This window comes from Mchenga conophoros, linkage group LG20, assembly GCF_057382185.1.
Source record: "Mchenga conophoros isolate Kocher_MC1m ecotype Shallow Benthic linkage group LG20, M_conophoros_male_GT1.1, whole genome shotgun sequence".
Lineage (NCBI taxonomy): Eukaryota > Metazoa > Chordata > Actinopteri > Cichliformes > Cichlidae > Mchenga > Mchenga conophoros.
The window spans coordinates 31,455,254-31,474,725 of record NC_140545.1 but is presented as its reverse complement, the minus strand read 5'-3'; the positions used below and the strand labels follow the sequence as shown (position 1 = coordinate 31,474,725).

The 19,472-nt window shown below is 38.5% G+C and overlaps 2 protein-coding genes across 2 annotated transcripts; one reads left to right on the top strand and one right to left on the bottom strand.

The window, feature by feature from the left end:
• The first annotated feature begins 429 nt into the window (after positions 1-429).
• On the top strand, positions 430-16,773 carry ints11 (integrator complex subunit 11). Its single transcript, XM_085260324.1, has 17 exons — positions 430-650; positions 895-992; positions 2,315-2,388; positions 2,485-2,713; positions 2,828-2,926; positions 3,008-3,042; positions 5,387-5,525; positions 5,634-5,698; positions 6,107-6,296; positions 6,385-6,468; positions 6,556-6,645; positions 8,564-8,726; positions 8,812-8,922; positions 10,674-10,735; positions 11,022-11,164; positions 11,305-11,434; positions 16,465-16,773. Exons 1-17 carry the CDS (start codon positions 623-625, stop codon positions 16,528-16,530), a joined length of 1,806 nt encoding a protein of 601 aa, XP_085116450.1. The 5' UTR covers positions 430-622; the 3' UTR covers positions 16,531-16,773.
• LOC146551155 (lysophosphatidic acid receptor 6) lies at positions 16,768-18,482 on the bottom strand. The gene is made up of 2 exons (XM_085260325.1): positions 18,390-18,482; positions 16,768-17,923 (listed from the first exon to the last, which is right to left on the bottom strand). The coding sequence occupies exon 2, from the start codon at positions 17,843-17,845 to the stop codon at positions 16,877-16,879; it is 969 nt and encodes a 322-aa protein (XP_085116451.1). The 5' UTR covers positions 17,846-17,923; positions 18,390-18,482; the 3' UTR covers positions 16,768-16,876.
• Between the last annotated feature and the right edge of the window lie 990 nt (positions 18,483-19,472).

The following is a 19,472-nucleotide window of genomic DNA, read 5'->3' as shown; positions in this document are numbered from 1 at the left end:
GTAAGCAAAGAGTAAGAAGAGGCAAGGCAGGATGAGAGGACTTTAAATATCACTGTGGCCAGTTATCCTGTGACCCCGTTTCAGTTTCCAAACCATAGCAGGTCTTATTAGCATGTTGTAAACCTCCCCTTTCATTCTTAGTGCTATCCAGACTACGTGATGCCACTTTTTCTTGGTTAATCATTTTTAGAGGTGTTATATTCCTTATGCTGAAAATCTATTCACACATCTATCAGTTCAGTATAATTAAAAGTGGAAGACATAGTATTTTTGAAGGAATATAGATAGTTGAATTTGTTTTCAAGGTTTGCTTGAAAGGAAGTATAGATTATCAAAATGAGATATGGAAATAGTCTTCAAAACCTTTCCACCTGTGTTTTCTGCAGCCTTTCGTAGCAAGGGGTTTTTATTGTGAAAGCACTGGCCGGAAGTCTTGCGTGTTAGCCCAACGCTGCTAAAAAATAAAGTCAGTGCATAATATTAGCTGCATGTTTTAAAGCTACACACAATAAACTTTCCTATATAATTCAGAAGTTATTTTCAGCTGACAGAGCCTGGACGTTTAGGTAACCTTGGTGTCATTTACCTGTGTATATAAAAAAAGGCTGCCCAATGAGAAAGCATGCCTGAAATAAAAGTAACGCCACTCGGTGAGTACAGATGCTAGCTAGCTAGCGCCTCAGTTCCGTCAACATTCATATTGTACATGAGCTGGAAAACTTTTAAGATCTATTTAAGTATTTGCCTTGCTATGAAAAGAAACCACTTCGGGATTTGTTTGTATTTGGTGATGCTACTTAGCCTTTAAATCCTACCGCTGCGCACTTGTGTGTTTACTACCATTACTAAAGGAGTGTAATTCTGAACTTTTATCTTCTGTCCTGCCTTTCCAAGGTGCTGGACAGGATGTGGGCAGGAGCTGCATCCTCGTCTCCATCGGAGGCAAAAACATAATGCTGGACTGTGGGATGCACATGGGCTACAACGATGATGTGAGTGACATAATGCATTTGTTATAGCAAAAGCTTTTTTCTTTTTTTTTTACCCTTATTGGTTTCCTTTATCTTATTGGTAGTTATAAGCACCCTGCACATAGCATACTGACAAGAATCCCAAATCAAAACCCTACATGAGACTTTGGCAAAATAAAAGACTCTAAAGTGAAACAGAAGTGTTTCAAATATGACAGCAAAAGTTAACACCAACTAGGCTGTTTTACACTGGGAAGGTTTACAAGACTGTAGTGAGATCTGCTGACAAAAAGACAGGAGGCAGGTCTGAAGAAGTTAAGATTTTCATTAGGATTAGTCCCACACACTGACACAAACACCTATCCTAATGAGGACACTAATGATATTTCTTATTTAAAATCAACAATAACACAAAGTAAAATTGAAAATCGGCTTAAAGGGGGTCACCACAGTGATTCTACTTAAGAAGATAGAGAGAAGAGTCTGACTGCTCATCAATGCTTTCGTTACATGTTGAAAATCAGGCTCTACCTGCTGGGCCTGCGTCTGCATTCACTCAGCTTGAACATAACTTTGGGTTCTTCGTATTTTTGTGTTAGCCTGCTGTCAGCGGGATGTTTTCGAAGAACCGATGATGTGTTAGCAGTATAACACAGTTGTTACTGTCTTGGACTGTCTTTAGTCCTTACCATCAAATTTTTTGCAATAAAAGGACAAAGAGGGGCCATAGGGGGTTGGTGGATCAGACGGTGGTCTGAGGTCTGACGATCTTTGGTTTCCAAAACTAGCTTGTGGTATATGGAACATCACTTTTTGGGTGGAGAAGGAGCCTGAGTTGGTGTGTGAGGATGAGAGATTCAAACTTGATATAGTTGGACTCACCTCAGCGAGTAGCTCAGGCAATGGAACCTCTTGAGTTGCCCTACAGTAGGTGAGAGCAGACAGCTTGTGTTCCCTACCTGTACGTTGAGGTTTTCCCCAATGGATGAGAGGGTTGCTTCCTTGCAGCTTTGAGTCAGGGAACGCACAGTGACTATCGTTTGTGTCTGCGCACTAAATGACAGTTCACAATACCCAGACACTGAGTGACGTGGGACTCTGTTATTCAACGCTTACATTGGCAGTAAAGGTATGACCAAGCTGGCAGAGGTGGGCTGGGCTTCTCTGTGCAAACTGCTGGTATTTCTGTACATTCTGACTTGGAATGCATTTTAAACACAGCTATTATGAAACAGTCCTTCTAAGAAAGAGACTCTCCTTTTTAAATGCACTGTTTTCTACCTTTGAAAGAAGATGATTTCCATTCAGTAACAGTCCTATAACAGATTGTTTTATCATTGCAGAGACGTTTCCCAGACTTTTCTTATATAACACAGAACGGGCGTCTGACAGATTTCTTGGACTGTTTGATCATCAGGTTTGTTGTCTTATTTGTTATGTTCTTCATATTGCACCTTTTTTTAAATAATCTCAACCATGTGTGGAACATAGTACACCTTTCTACGTTTTTCAGCCATTTCCACTTGGACCACTGTGGTGCTCTGCCCTACATGAGTGAGATGGTGGGCTATGATGGACCCATCTACATGACCCATCCCACCAAAGCCATTTGCCCCATTTTACTGGAAGATTTCCGGAAGATCACCGTTGACAAAAAGGGAGAAACCAACTTCTTCACTTCGCAGATGATCAAGGACTGCATGAAGAAAGTGATTCCTTTGAACCTGCACCAGACTGTCCAGGTGCAGTGCTGACATCATTTTTGACCACACACGCACACATGTCTAATAGTTGCTTCTGCGCCAGCTGCTTCTTCTCTTTTGATGGCAATTCAAGCTGTTTTGTGCTGGTGGCAGGTGGATGATGAGCTGGAGATCAAGGCGTACTATGCAGGCCATGTCCTGGGAGCTGCTATGGTTCACATCAAAGTGGGATCAGAGTCTGTGGTCTACACTGTGAGTGTAAACAAGTGTGCACTCTGTCACAGTAGGTGAATTTATCAAGTGCAATCTGAGAATAATTTCTTTTTATTTTAGGGTGACTATAACATGACACCGGACAGGCATTTAGGGTAAGTGAACCTACTTGTTTGAGGTTTTTCTTTTAGTTATTTAACTCTTTAAAAAATAGATCATACATTTACAAATTTAAGACTGCCAGTGCCCATTTTGAATTTCTTAAAATCTTATTTTGAGTCGTTCCTAAAATCCTAACTCTGATCTGCGCAAAAGCCTAAGATGCAGTATTTCTTTCTTGCTTTCATTCAGTAATTTTATTCTTCTGACAATTTGCGTGTTGAGGTTGACCCTCCATTAATGGCTTGTACATCCGTTAAATTGCTTTTTTCACAAGCGATGCGAAATAAAATAACTTCTGGATCAAAAAAATGATCAGAAATTGAAAAATAAGCTGTAATTTTGGAATCCCATGGCTTTATTTTATTAATTCTGTTTCTTTTTTAAGCTTGAATCCTTTTCTTCTTTTGACTACACCCTTTTAGGGGTCAACACAGCAACTGAAAACATAAAAACTATTAAAGAACGTGTTAGTTGTACTAAACTATTCAACTATATGGGGAGGTTTTCAGTAATAAATTTCAATATTCAATAGAGGCCGGTCTGTTTGTTCTAAACAGTGTTAAAAAAAAATCAAAGCTGGGATCTCACTGAGCTTATTTAAAGGGTAAATGTATTATTAGAAGCAGATTTCCTTTTGCAGCAGGACTTAGCAACTGACCACAGTGCCAAAACTACTACTAAAAGGTTTGCTAATCATGACATTACTGTCCTTGATTGGCCAGCCAACTTACATGACTTGAGAAAGGAAGCTGAGAAATACCTTATTCATGCAGATGAGCTTAAGTGCCACAAGCTGATCACTTGCACAGTATGCTGCATTGATGCAGTCATTCATGGAAAGGGATCCCCAACAGAGGGGTGAGTGGGTAAATAGCCCTATTTGACCGCTGCAGGTATTAAAAGCAACCCTTAATCAAACAAGTAAAGTGAACAGAAAGTCACTTTTAAGTATTTAAGACATGAAGGTGAGTGAGACCAGAAAATATAAACAACTTTTAAACATCAAACACCCAGATGAAACGGTTTCTTGTGAGGACTGCCTTAGGAGAGACAGACTTAAGAGTCACCTCTGCTGCAGAAAATGTTCATTAGGGGCTCAGACTTCACCAATTAATAGCAGCTCAGATCAGAAGGCACATCAATGCTTCCCAAAGTTCAGTCAGCGACAGATCTCCACATAAGCTGCAGGGAGGACGCTGTGTATATACTACTGAGGGAGACTAATTAGAAGAGAAGTACTGCCTGGACTAAGAAATACAAGAAATAGGCATTAGCTGAGTCAGAATCATGACTTCGGTCGAATGGGTCCCAATGTCAGATTTTAGTTACAGGCGAGTGAGGGACACTGTTGGTGACATATTTAAAAATGGCACGGCTGCCACGGCATTTTGATTGAACTTGAAATATTATGGCTTCCTGTTTGGGACAGACTGTCCAAGATGTTTATGCTTCAGTTTTGGTCAACGAAAGTTTACTATTTTAGTCTGTTACTCAGCACTAAAGGGCATATATCTGTACCAATGTATTGCAGTCACACATACTTACTGCTCACTTGATCTATGACCTTTCTATGTTAGCTTAAAGTCTTACTGAGTACAGCTTGTTTATTTTGTAAAGTGTAAGCCCCGCTGTAGTCAAAAGGGGTATAAAGCAATGTAATCTTTAGGATTGGGTTGCATAGATTATGAAAGATGTAGCTCCAGACTTTCCACTGTCTTCAAGGATGTTTAAATGACCAAATCAGTACTACTTAAATATCAACCTGGAGCCAGGAAGGTCTTAGTTTAGCATAAGCAGCAGTACAAAAAAGCTCAAAATGATTCAAATGTCTGTTACCTTCACCTAAAAAACAACTGTGCATGTATCTTTGTGGCCTAATAACTACATATATAAGGGAGGAAAGCACCAACGTCACTATTAGACATGCATATGATTACATAATCTGACCACAAGATAATAGCATAGATGAGTGGGTGATGTTGTTGTCTGCATGTCTCGCTTTTTGTTTCAGTTGGTTAGCTTACAAGACATTCAGCAGTAACAAGAAAAGAAAGTTTTCCTGGACATTGAATGTCTGGGTTGTATAGCTGGCCATTAGAGAGAATTTTTAAGTCCATTGCCTTAACTTTTTCTACACATACATTAAATACACACTTTGTTTAAACCTCTAGCGCCGACTGTATAAATCCACATTTGTTCATTTATTTGTTTTGATGTCTTTAGTTTTATTCCCTAATTAAAAAATAGAAAATTATAATTAAAACATCTTTTAATTCTTAGGTTTTTCCAAGCTTTTGACTGTGACAGTTTCATAATGCTGGTGTTGTAAATTCACAGTGCCGCGTGGATCGATAAGTGTCGCCCAGACATCCTCATCTCTGAGTCTACATACGCCACCACCATCCGTGACTCAAAGAGGTGCAGAGAGCGGGACTTTCTGAAGAAAGTTCATGAAAGCATAGAAAGAGGAGGAAAGGTAACGGTTAAAGTTTATTGAATATTGCATTTTTTGCGAGTAGTCGGGTTTTCTTCATCTTAGTATTATATATTTTCTAAGATCTTTTTTTTCTTCCCAACCTTCCAGGTTCTTATTCCAGTTTTCGCCCTCGGTCGAGCACAAGAACTCTGCATCCTGCTGGAAACATTTTGGTACAGATCTGTTTTAAAAGACTCTTCAGAAGCATTAGCAAGTGTGCCTTTTATCTCTGTTTGCTGTATGGGTTCTATTAAAAAGGGAGGAAGTCTCTGTGAAAGCTAGAAAGAAGAGAGCAAAGACAGTGATGCGTGAAGATAATCGCGGTCTGTTCTCTGGCTGAATGATATCAGATAAAGGCAATTTTTCTAGCACATAATTGTTGACATTCCAATTAAATAAAAAGTCCTTTCAGTGTAGAGTAATTGCACATGATTACAATACAAAAAGGGCTGATATTTGTCTGGACAGCTCCCTAAAGTAGCTGTATTCAATTTATTAAGCTTGATAGAATAAATGTGGCACATTAACTTCTTCACTGGCTCTTTGGACAGACGCTCTAATTGCCCCCTCTCACCACACAGGGAGAGAATGAATCTGAAGGCCCCAATCTACTTCTCCACTGGACTGACAGAGAAAGCCAATCATTACTACAAGCTTTTCATAACGTGGACCAATCAGAAGATTCGAAAAACCTTTGTACAGAGAAACATGTTTGAATTTAAGCACATCAAGGCTTTTGATCGCTCCTACGCCGATAATCCCGGTCCTATGGTGAGTCCCATTGTACATCAAAAGTATGCGAAGTTTCTCACTGAAGCGGTCAAAGTGCAGTGAAGTAAAATAATGTGGACACTTTCAGGTGGTGTTTGCAACACCGGGTATGTTGCATGCAGGTCAGTCTTTGCAGATATTCAAGAAATGGGCTGGCAATGAGAAGAACATGGTGAGTATTGTAAGGAAGTGGACAGCGTTTTTGAAATCTGTAACACTTAAAACCTAAAAGGTGTGCTTTTGTGTTGTTTTTTTTTAGGTTATCATGCCTGGCTACTGTGTACAGGGAACAATCGGTCACAAAATCCTAAATGGGCAAAGGAAACTGGAGATGGAAGGCAGAGCAACGGTAAGACTTACTTTATATTCTCAAGATGGAAAAAAAAATTAGGGGGTGAGCAGATAAAGTCACATCGTTTATTCACATCCTCCTCAGTCGTTCCATCCAGTCTCATTTTTCTGTGAACTCGGTTGTAGGAAATATGCAATACCACTTTCAAAGAGAAAAACATTTGTTTGAGTGCAGCTTGCAGGTGGCAGTATTTAAATAAATAAAAAATGAAGGGCATTTTCCATCCTCCTTTTCCATTTAGCGCCTGTCACTGATGATAGACTACCTGATTCAAAGTGTGAAGATATTGCCACAAGGTGCCAGCAGCAGCATTATAGAGTGGTGCAGCAGTATATAGACAGACACACCGTAAGTCAAATGAAAGCACAAAGCAGTAGTAGTGTTTTCAGTGGAAAAGTGTAACATGGCAACATAATAAAACTGAAATTGAAAATTATTTTTTACCCTGGGTGTCGTAACTTGGGTCGATGTTTTTTTGGATCGAGGCTCCATGTAACCGCATCAGTAATTTCCATCCACTGTTTGTTCTTGCTTGGCTGAGTCATTTGTTTACTTCGGTGCTGTTCATCACCACCTGCTAGCATCTCTTCCTCGTGTTCCTTCATAAAATCCACGGTAGCTTTTATAACGATAACGTTTATTTGGGTGAAAGAAGTTTGTTGTTTTCGCTTTTGGCAGGAAGACTTTCCTTACGTATTCCACAAACCCCTGTGCTTTGTTAAAGATCGCTGAAGTAGCTCCCTTTTTACTAAATTGTCCTTGGAAGTGGACACGGGGCTGATACAGATGTCAGACATCTGTGAGATTTTCTCAGATAATGTAAACGCGTAACAATATGACACTTTTATATCCCATAAAGGTTTATACTGGTATTATTGCAGAGAATATTATATGGCACAGCACTATCATGTGCATAGTATATGTACTGAGCTCTAAGGTTTAAACCACATAAACTTTTAAGTGACCTTGACCTGAGTAACAGATCACCATCACTTTAATAGACTGATGAAGCCTGCTGTGTTACATATGAGCCCTGTCACATCATTACACAGTTATTAGGGGACAAAATATTTCCTGTTAATGACGGGGTTTTGTTTTTGGGTTGTTTTTTTTTGTTCTTTAATGGCAATTTTTTTAATAATGTGTGTTTTCTCGCTTTTCTTGGAAAATAATTTACTCTAGTATGAGAGTAACGTTCGACCTTTAGAAAACGATACCAAAAAACAACAATAATGTGATATATTTTTAGTTTTTAATTGTTATGGTTATTATCAATAAGTTTTTTGGTAATGTGTCATGTATCTGGTTTTACAACAGCAGACCTTGACTGACTATAGTTTAGTTTAACAAAATAGTCAGACTTCAGATAGATACCTAAATTCATCCATTACAGAAAACTGCATAGTCATAAATAAGATTTTATTTTTTAAAGGTGAAAAAAATGATTGCCGAGGTGGCAGTATCTTACTGATTATCTGTTTATCTTTGCAGAAACTGTCAATCATTTAGAAGAATTCCACTGTTACAAGGACGATACACCTATAACATTTTCCACAAAAGTTTTGTTTTTATTGTTTTGTTATTGACTGTTGCTTATAGATAAATGTCACTCATTATTACCATTCCTAAAGTTAGCATGGAAGTAAAATGTGTCTTTTTTAGGTTAAATGAGCCATTCTTTATTGCTTTTGAGTAAGCTAAGTTAGATTAGCCTAAGAAACTAAGTTGCATTAGAAAGATTGTTCTGTTGGGTTAGACCTCTTTTAAATATTTTTGTGAAACTAGCCCTACTTTTTAAACTAAGCTTAGTTGCACCACCTGAAGGCAATAATGTCTTCTTTAATATCCTGTAAGGTCTCTGATCAGCATAGCCAACGCTCTACATTGCCTCTAAATCTCTCTGTGATTCTTACAGTTGGATGTGAAGCTGCAGGTTGAGTACATGTCGTTCAGTGCACATGCAGACGCCAAAGGAATCATGCAGCTCATTCGCATGGCAGAGCCTCGCAACATGCTGCTCGTGCACGGAGAGGCGGTAAAAATGGAGTTCCTAAAGGGGAAGATCGAGCAGGAGTTCAGTGAGTGCAGACCGTCCGCTCATCAGTAAAGCTTAAAATCAGTTAAACATGCTCACATTTAATGCTTCCCTTCTTTTAATGACAGGTATCGACTGTTACATGCCCGCTAATGGAGAGACAACGACTGTGACCACAAACCCTAGCGTTCCCGTTGATATCTCACTAAACCTACTGAAGAGGGAGATGGCTCTTGGAGGTAACTTGTTTTCTGTGGTAATAATGGTTTAGGTGCAATGTGCCTACTTAGTTTCACTTCAGATTGAGCTTTATTTGTCCTGAGATTGGTTGGCAGAAGACAGTTGTTCACCTTTTGTGCCACCTCCATTCAGAATTGTGACCCACATTAGCTGTGGTAATGGCAAATGTCATTTAAGTAAATGGGGACATTACAACAGCAGCAGCTTTATGACTGTATAACTGTCACCTAGTTTTTAAGATTTCCAAGAACTGCTGAATTTTGTCCCAGTTCCTGGTATTTTAGACTTTAGTGCATTTTCTCTTTTGGAGTTAGTAAGTGTAAATCTTCAGTTCCTGATCAGAAGTATACCGTGATAACGAGGTAAAAGACTTACGGTCATAAATGGTCATTCATTAAAAAAAATATGAGTACTTCTGCAAGAGTAAAATATATAAATGCACAAAAACTAAAAGTATGTCTGTACATATTAAAAAAGAAACAGATGGTCATTGTACTCATTTTCTAAAATGTGAAATGTGGGATTAATGGTGGCCAATCTGTTTGTTGTAGCTCATGAGATTTGAAAACAACTTGTCATATTAAAAGATTCAACATCTAATTCCAATTAGATGTTGAATTATTTGCCCCATAAGCCTTGGGCTGTTCTTTCTAATGTCCACCTGGAATAAAAATATCCCCAAGTGTTGTGAGTAACCACTTCAAACTGTGAGGCCAAAATGAACAACCTAATACAAAAATAGAAAATCCTCCCGAGTGTCCACAGAGCTAACTGTGGACACTCGGGAGGATTTTCTATTAAGATAACTCATCTTACCACGAATACAGAGTGAGGTTACTGCTCAACTGAAGCAAATATTAACAATTTTACTTCATCAGTAAAAATAAATAAATACATTAAATGCTATAAACATTCTTTACATTAAACTACAATTTAACACAATTTGATTCACTATAAAGGAAGTCAAACAAATGCCACATTCATTCTAGTTATAGAAGGTGCCTCTTCAGTGAAAGCACCCTCCTTGGTAAACCTTTCAAAATGGCACTGGTTTTATAAGCAATAGTGCCTGGCCTCCAGAGAGGTGTACTATAAATCAAGTTCAACGTAACCAGGCTTTCTTTGTGTTTGCTGGCTTGATGATACCTGAAACCCCAGTTGCAACACTGGCTAGCAACCTTTTGTGTTAACCCAGGCTTTCTGCACAAAAGATCACATGGAAAAGAGGCCTTTGATGCACTGTTTTGCTCTAATTCTACACAGAATTGACAGATTGAGCTCCGCCTGCATCTGTCAGACATGTGTCAGAGGAATGGGTGACGGACAATAAAAAACATAAAGTAGAAAAAGTCAGCCCTGGAACCTCAAATAAAAGAATAATGAAGAGGCAGAATGCTGGCAAGAAATCATTAAACTTGTGAATTCATGTGGCGCTTCCAGACAGCTTCTAACTGAAACGCTGAACCTTCTCCAGACCAGTCTACATGTTCAGCATAAGTTACCATGGTGATCTATGTTAAAACTACCTTTGTGACACCCTTTACCCTCAGTTTACCTCACTAACCTATGAAACTTCCTCAGCAGACCACCTCTCTAGTTCAAAGAGGTTAATATAGGTTTGCTCACTTTTCTTGAACTTCACCCTACTGACAGCCTTTGTTGCAGGACTTGTATTGTTGTTCATTGTTTTGTTCATTTTGACCACAAGTAGCAGTTTATACAATGATGTATCTTATTTGCTGTGCTGTAGGGCCGCTGCCTGATCCCAAAAAACCTCGCACCATGCACGGAACGCTCATCATGAAGGAAAACGTAAGCTTCATGGTTTATAACATGTTTTTAGATTCTAATTTTTTTGAAACGCCAAAATATACATGAAGATCAAGATCTACCTTTAAGAGGACTCAATTTTGTGTCTAGTTATTTTAGAACTTGCTTTGATATATTTCAGTAACGTTGCATCACGTTGTGTGGTTTAACTTTAGATCTGTGTACCTAATAAACTGGCAGCTGTATCCCTTTCATTTGTGGCGTGCAGTTGCTCAGTTATTATTTACTGTATAATGATAATTACCCCCTTGTGGCTTTCACTACACAGAGTCTGAAGCTGGTATCATCAGAGCAGGCCCTGAAGGAGCTGGGCCTCAATGAGCATCAGTTACGGTTCACCTGCCACGTGCAGCTCCAGGATCCGCACAGCGACGCCGACACGCTCCACAGAATCTACACGCACCTTAAGAGGTGAGAGTGAGGTCACTAGTCTGCCACTAGCTAATGATTAATGCGAATGTGTCGGCCTTATTATCTGCTTGTTCTAAAGTCTGCTTGATTTCTCTCAGTATAATTATCAAATTAGATCATTTTGCTTTTCTTTGCCTCAGTGTGTTAAAAGGCTACACCATCCAGCACCTCCCTGATGGCACAGTCATCGTGGAGTCTATCGTCATCAAAGTCTCCTCCTCTGCCGAAGACTCCAACACCAAAGTCCTGCTGCTTTCCTGGAGTTACCAGGTGAAAACATGGACATTATTTTTGGAGCGTTTCGTTATTATTTATTCTTTTAAATGCTCTGAACAGCAACAAGATAGAGAACTGATAGACATACAGTGGGGTGGTAAAAAGATACATTAGAGGACTGCCTATGCAGTCGAAGCCTGGTAGTTCCCCTAATCATCTAGTTATTGAATCACTGTTTTGAGATATGAAATAATTTTCCAATGAAATTCTGTGAAGGAACAACAGGATGCTGGAAAACAGAAGATAGACATGTAACATGAGATATAATGTATATAGTGTACAGGAGATTTTATGCCATTTTTTTTGGACTTAAAAATTGAGAGGAGGTACTAAACATTTTAAAGAGGTCCAAATAGGGGCTCATATTGCAATTAAAAAAGTTATACTGACTTAATATGTCGGAAGATTATATATGATCGCTTGATCTTTATTAACAGGTTATAATTGAGCCTTTACTTAAAAAATCTTTCCTTTATCCAGCTGTCTTAGCTAATCCACCTCTTAAGTCTGACGTCATTAGCTCTTTCTGGGTCCAAACTCTTCTTCAGTTCCCAGATTCAAACAAACACTGTGGCATCACTGAGAGTTAAAAACGGTCCAGATTCTTTAATCTTCAGTAAAATGATCAGAGCGGCTGCTCTTCCAGGTGTTACAACAAAGTTATCATCCAGGCATCCATGAAAAAGAGGATTTACAAAGTAACAGAGTTAGAAGTTGGCAGGGTGTTAGCTCGATTGTTTCAATCTATTCAATTCAATTCAATTTTATTTATATAGCGCCAAATCACAACAAAAGTCGCCTCAAGGCGAGATGATACGCAATGTTCTGACTGAGGGATTTCTAAAAAACTAAAACGCACAGCTCTGGTATCACTTTGGACTTAAATGAAGACACTAATATATAATGGTGTGCTACCTGGTGGCTAGCTACAGAGCTTTGGTTAGGATATATAAACACATTAGCATAGTGAGGCTGGGGGATTTTTTTCCCCTCAATAAAAGTTCATGTGAGATTCCCGATGAGCAGAGATGACATGGCAGGAAAAAGATGCTGAAAATGAACCAGACTTCAGTCTGGGGAACATCTGAGGTAATCCATCAACAACACAAGGTTGGTCAGTGTAACTTTGCAGTCTGTAGTGAAATAATCAAAATCATTAGTAAAACCCCTAAAACATAGTCTTAAATATATTACTTCTAATTACAAAAAATAGATAGAAATTACCAACTTCTTCAAGAAATAACTTCTTGCTGCTCCTGTAGTTGCAGGATGGGGTAAAAAGGACAGTCCCCGAGAGTTGTAGTGTTAAGGTCTATTTCTTTATAGGTTAACAAATATAAATGTGGTCTTAATGGTGGCTAAAATCATCGCTGCACTGACACACATTTTAAGGAAATGAAAGAAGTTGCGTGTGATATTTGAAAAACAACTTGAGCATCCTCCAGCTCTGTGGATTAGACGTAGTTGTAAAGTTTTGGTAATTCCAGTCTTCTTATTGTCTTACAGAATTAGATGTGCAGAACTCAAGCATAATAAATATTTACAATTTTACTTCAGCCAACTCCAAACTTTAAACTACAGATTAAACAACAGCAGATCTTGAAGACATAAAGGCTTGGATGACCTGCTCTGACCTGTAAATATTCTCGTTGTGGGTAACATTATATTTAGTTGTAACCTTGTTTATAATTTCTTTTTTTCCATTAACATGTAGTAATTTACCAATAAACAAACCTAACACAGACTAAAATCAGCTAAAGATGATTAGACTGATAGCTTTCTGTAGCTCAGTACATAATATAGTCGCCCTATCCAAAAGAAAAGCAAAAGTAAGTGTCACAAAGTGCAGTGGAAAGTGGCAACAAGGTTTCCTTTCTGCACCTCTGGTGGGGTGTCGTGCCATGGAAAGTACCTTCACTGAAATTAATACAAAAAACAAATATAAATGTCATATTTCTGTTCTTGATGCTGCAGTTGAATAGAGTTTTTCCGGTCATGCCTTTTTGCACCTTCTTCTTAAATGAATCATGACTGTACATTAATTTCATCCTCAACCTGTGAGTTTCCAGTTTCCTCTTAAACGTTAATGTAAACTCGCTTTATTTTTTTTTTTTCTTTGAAAGAAATAAAAATCATTTAGAGAAAATAAATAAATTAAAATAAAACAATAAGTAGAAAGACTGCTAGAAAAAGAAAGGGAGATGCAAAACAAATGTGTTTACAAGTCATTTCTAAATCACGATGTCTTCTGGTCCAAAGAGTGAGCACGTAAATGTCACACTCAGGGTTTTAGGATGAGATTGGTCTCAAATGTTAACCTTTGCAAGTGTTAAAGACTCAGTAGTTTCGGAGGTGTCTGATATTAAACTTAACTCTTCCTGTTAAATAGAACTGGTGACTCACTGCACTCGGGGAAGTTTACACAAGTTTATTCCAACAAATGTGATGTGGTAGAACTAAAAGTGTGTGTTTGGATTTCATCTGATAAAATTAGAAGCAAGTCAAGGTTGGATTTAGTTGTTGTCGAACACCATGTGTGTGTGTGTGTTAGTTTGTATGTGTGGGGCTGTGGAGGCTAACGGTTCGCTATGAAATACCACCAAAACACACCTAAAGGATCTGGTCTAAATCTGGCATTAATCTTCCTGATCTGAAGTCACTGAGCTCTGTGAGGGACGTTTTCTTTGCTTCTGGTATAATTTATTTCCTGCTTTTTTTTCCCCCAATAGTCTTGTACAGCTCCTAAGGAATTTTAAATTCTAGTAACTTTATCTGGATTTTTCCAGTTTTTCAAGTTGGTGAACTGTGAATTTTGTAAATATTTTTTTAAAGGTGTACAAGTGAATTAAAGCTGGGTCACACTAATGCATGCAGCAGAAATATTCAAAGAGTTACAGTGCAGTCCGACAGCTCATATCAAGAACGAGGCCAACTGTATTTGCAAGATGTGATTTATTTTGGCACGTGAAACAAGGGATCCATTGTGACCGCAATGAGTGCAAGAAGATTGATAAAGGTTAATGTAAATATCATGGTTTACTGTCCTAGATCCTTATCAGTGATGGACTCAAGTAAAATTGGGACCGCAGTGCTCAGGAGATGACAGTTCTTCTGTTAAGATGTGCCTACACAGGCCTGATGGTGAGCAGTTCAGCCAGGGGGAGTGAAAACAGTCGCGTAGGTGGACAGTATGAGAGTAGGGGCTTTGAAAGTGAGAATAAGGGGAAAGTAGAAGGTGGGGAAACCAGCCTGTTAAACTCCGTCACAGTGGAAAGAAGAAAAGAGGTTTCTGTGGTTTTGTGCGTTCCGTGCAAAGAGCAGCGGGTAAAAAAAACAAAATATTCTACTGTGCATTTTATGCCTCTTTCTTATATCTTTTATGTCTTGCAACTTCAAGTGGTGTTGCACAGGTTCAACTAAGAAAGTTTTTATTTTTACAGTTTTTGATGACTTAACATATCGAATCTCTTTGATTAGTAGTTGAGGTGTAATTGAGAACTTTAGAGAACCTCAAGGAAGAAGGCTGAAGGATCCTTTTGATGACAGGAAAAGTATGGGTGTAATAAGACTTGCGCTGAACAATTAATGTTATTTATGAATTGCAAAAGATCATGTGCAGGAGGTCTTGGAGGGGGAGATTTGGGGAATTTTAGCCTTCATTTTGACAGGACAGGACAAAACCGGAGAAAAAAGTAGACAAATGGAAGAGAAATGGCACATAAGACATGTAGACTCAATTCCAGGTATCTGCAGTAAGGGTTCTAGTCTTCAGTACAATGGGTTACCAACTCAACCGGGTGAGTTGTAGTGGTAACCTCCGCTTACTTAGTTATAGACGATGAATCAGTTGCTTGTGAAGTGCTCTAAATTGCATTTTATTTTAAAAGTGTTATATAAATAAAGCCTGAGTGACTAACAGTAAAATTATTATAAAATTACTGTTTTAATATTATTTTATGTTTAATTTGACTTATTTGCACATTCTATGAAAACACAGTAAAGATGAAGTATCAAACCGTGCAGGGGAGGTTTGAAGCCAAATAATTCCTATGAAGATACCACCCTCTAAAAAACAAGTGGAAGATGTGTCGACAGTGTATTAATGTAAGATCCAAAATGTAATTATTGGTTAGATTCCCTTTGGAGTGTTTTTTAAAATGTGGTCTTTTCGAAGTTGATTGTAGGAATGTTGTTACTAATCCATGAAATGAAATCCAATGAGGTGTGCTTCAGAGGTTGACTAAAATTAAGACGTTTAAAGGATAAATACACATATACTAGATCATTTGAATGGTAAATATATTAAATAGTTTGTAAAATAATATGTTTTACCATGTTTTTGTTTCAGCTTCTCAAATGTCATGGTTTTCTTTTCAGTCTGTAATGTCTATTAAAACTGAACAACTCTGGTGTTTAGGACATTTTGATGAGCATTTTTCTTTTCATTTGGTCTAATTAACAATCTAATTATTATAAAATATAATTGAAGATTAATTGTTAACAAACAAGAATCATTAGCTACAGAGCAAATTCACTGTAATTTATCAGTGGAGCTTAGCACGAGTTAGTCATAATAAGATGGACCAGAGTAAGAAACAATTTATGTTTTTAATTGCTATTTTCATCTTTTTTTTTAATCTGTGGCAGGTGTTATTCTCTAATGTTAAGGACCTATAAGTAAGGTTTCCATCTGTGAACGAGGTTTTGGCCTTCTTCAAAAGAAAATCATGAGAATTTTATTTCAAATATTTGGGGCTTTTATTTATTGATTTGCAAAGCATCGTGTTACCTGATAGAAGTATGTGCATTCCCTGTATTTCAGGCTATTTGTGCTTAACTGTACGCAGACCAATCATACTTTCATGTATAGCCAGCCCCTATATGAGGCTGGAAAACCCCGATGAGGTTAAAAGTTTGGAAACCCCTGAGCTACTTCCTTAAATCTAATTTGTGCCAAGCACAAACATGATGCTAACTTTCTTATTTCCCTAAAATGTTTGGTTTGTTTTCTTATCTTTCGTCAGGATGAGGACCTGGGGAGCTTCCTCTCATCCCTGCTGAAAAAGGGTCTTCCATCTGGAATCTGCTGAAGCAACTTTTAGCCTCAAAGGACATTCACACTAGAAGAAGCTCATTTTTAGTTAAAATCTCCATGCAAGTGCAGAGAAACTGAAATGTCTACATGTAAACTTCAACAAAAGAGCTGCTGCCTTTATACATGTAACACACAGAGGCTTTTTTCGTATTATTGACTCAGTTTGAGGAAAAAAAGACCATTTGAATTCTGTTTTATCCCTTTATTTTGATGCACAAATAAACACTTTTATCGAAAAGTCTTTGCAGTCCTCCAGTTACATGTCCAGTGATAATGACACTTATATAGAGTCTTATTTATTTACAGCTGTATTTACAGTAAGTGTGTTGTTGCCCCCGTCCTCAGTTCACTGCGATGGTATAAACCCCCCTCCTCCGGCTCACCGCTCCCCACAGCCATGTCATCTTTAATCGCTCCCAGTGGCAGTGGCTGGTGGTGACATAGTAGAGCACAGGGTCAAGACATGTGTTGAGGGTGATGAGCGCCATGGTGATCCGCCGGGCGTTGTAGATGGCTCTGCCAAAGGAGCAGTTTTGGATCATCTCCCAGCGGTAAAGGAGGTGCAGCAAGTACACAATGTGGTTAGGCAGGAAGCAGAGCAGCATGATAACTAGAATGGTGTAGATGACCCTCACAGCTTTTTGGGCTGTTCTAGTTCGGATCAGGGAAATGCGCCTCACGGCCAGCGGGTAACACACTAGGATGATTATGGTGGGCACCAAGGAGCCAAAGACGAGGCCCAGTATGCTGTATGGCCCCAGACGAGTGTCCCATTCTATCTTGGCGAAATTTTCAAAACAACTGAGGTTTTGAGAATTGTCTGAGTTGGTTTTCAGAGGCCCCATGAGTATGAAGACCAGGATGGCAACTCCGACAGCGCACCAGAGCACCACGCTCGCAATCAGAGCGCACCAGGGGCTCCGCATCCTCAGGTAATTGTGCGGGTGCACCGTGGCCATATAGCGGTCCACGCAGATACATGTCATGAAGCAGATACTCATGTAAATGTTGGCGTAGTAGAGAGTCCCTGTGAGGCGGCAGGTGAAGTCCCCGAACTGCCAGTTGTTCCTGTTTATGTGGTAGTGGATCCGAAAGGGAAGAACGCAAAGGATGATGATGTCCGCCACCGCCAGGTTGCTGATGTAGATACTGAAGGCCGTGCGGTGAGTGATCTTAAAGGTGAAGACGAAAAGGGCTGCCAGGTTACCCGGCAAACCCACAAGCAAGGCGAGGATGTAGACGGCCGGGAATAGATGATACTCGTACTCTTGCGTTTGGATGTTGCAGTCATCGTTTGTCACATTCATCATGGCAGGTTGGTATTTTTCTTGGTCATATCAAAAGAAGCGTAGGATGGTTCTCAAAAATGAAGCATCACAGTTTGTCTCCTGCAACACAAACACACACACATTTCCATTCAGAGTTTTTCCACTTTCAGTTCCACACAACAGCAAACACAAGCTGATCAGAAACATTTAAAGTAGATTCTGCTTTTAACACGTTGTTGTTGCTCCAGAAAACGCTTTCATCTGGTTTATTAAAACAAAGAGTAATTTAGGATTTTATACTTAACTTATTCAAGAAATTAACAAAAGTGAAGCATAACAAGGCAGAAAGTCACCGTCCACAAATTAAACCAATAAAGTAAATCATCTTCAATAATAAACGATGACAAAGTGTTCTTAGATGTTTAATAATTTTTACTTTTCTGCTGTAAAGTTTAAGAGAACAGAGATTTTTTTTACAATCTCGGCAGGTTTTGTGAAACATTTTCTAAAGTCTTTTTTTGATAGATAAATTACTAAAATTATGTATATATGTGGAATATTATCATTAATATATAAAATTGCTCACCAAGTCGTTTATGGACTCCGTTTGATATCCACATGCAGAAAATGCAGACCAAAAACGCGATGAAACCTCCTGTTTGTGCTGCTTCTCTCTGACTACAGAGGGTATGTAACATGCTGGTTTTTGCTCAGACAGTGTAGTTTCCTGTTTCAAAGAGACAGGCACAGGAAACCAAAGCATGACGGTCTACAGTGTACTTTTATCACCCACCCTCGTCAGTGTAAATGTATACAGCTTAACAGCTTGTGGTTATTTTTGATTGTATTTTTAATGTGTTAGCTTAGTACTGCATGTGTAAAACAAGCAGAACATTTTCGCGTCAGTCCAAAAGCATCATTTACATACTATAAAAATATACAAAGTGTTGCAGTGAATGGAAATTTGCTGTTCAGTCTTCCCCCACAATTTGACAACATTTCCATCAGGCTGGATGGAGTTTTTACATTCTTTGAGAGTTGCCATATTGGTTTTGTGGTTTTTCTTTTAATATTGCAAAACACACAAACATCTTTCACTTTCTCTCATATTGTACCTGAAGGCTTGCCATGCAGATAAAAATGTTTTTTAAATTTTACTTATTTGTACAACCTTTGGAATGGACGTTTCTGACAAATCAAACCATTCTACACACATCCATTCTAGCCTGTGTAGTAGTTTCAGTGTTAAATAGGTGAAACTGACTAAATGAAACTGCATCATTATACACCCAGTGACTCATGATGGTAAAGGAAAACGTGATTTCAATCATTCTTGCAAACTGTAAACTGAAAGCTCTCATTAACAAGGTTTGAGTAATCTGCAGTGTGCCCTGTAGTAAGAATGACATCTTTGCATCTTTATGTTGCAAGTTTATCTTGTTTTTCATTTCAGATGATTGCAGACTGTCTGTATCACAACAGGGTGCAAAAAGTGATAGAGCCTGTTGTTTTGGGTTTTTTTAAGGAAGTGAATATATGGTATAAGTGCTGCTATTCATATCATCTCTTTGTGTGAAGCACACATTTTTGTGTGCAGTCACCATAAGTGGGTGAAATATTAAAAACTAACTGTTCACACACTTCAGGGATCCAGCTTTACCCATTACTG

Bases quoted from the DNA above. Each gene is read 5' to 3' on its own strand.
- ints11 (XM_085260324.1), top strand. From the start codon at position 623: ATGCCTGAAATAAAAGTAACGCCACTCG. The intron at 3,043-5,386 runs GTAAGTGAACCT...GTAAATTCACAG, and splicing joins ACACCGGACAGGCATTTAGG to TGCCGCGTGGATCGATAAGT. The intron at 5,699-6,106 runs GTACAGATCTGT...CTCACCACACAG, and splicing joins ATCCTGCTGGAAACATTTTG to GGAGAGAATGAATCTGAAGG.
- LOC146551155 (XM_085260325.1), bottom strand. From the start codon at position 17,845: ATGATGAATGTGACAAACGATGACTGCAACATCCAAACGCAAGAGTAC.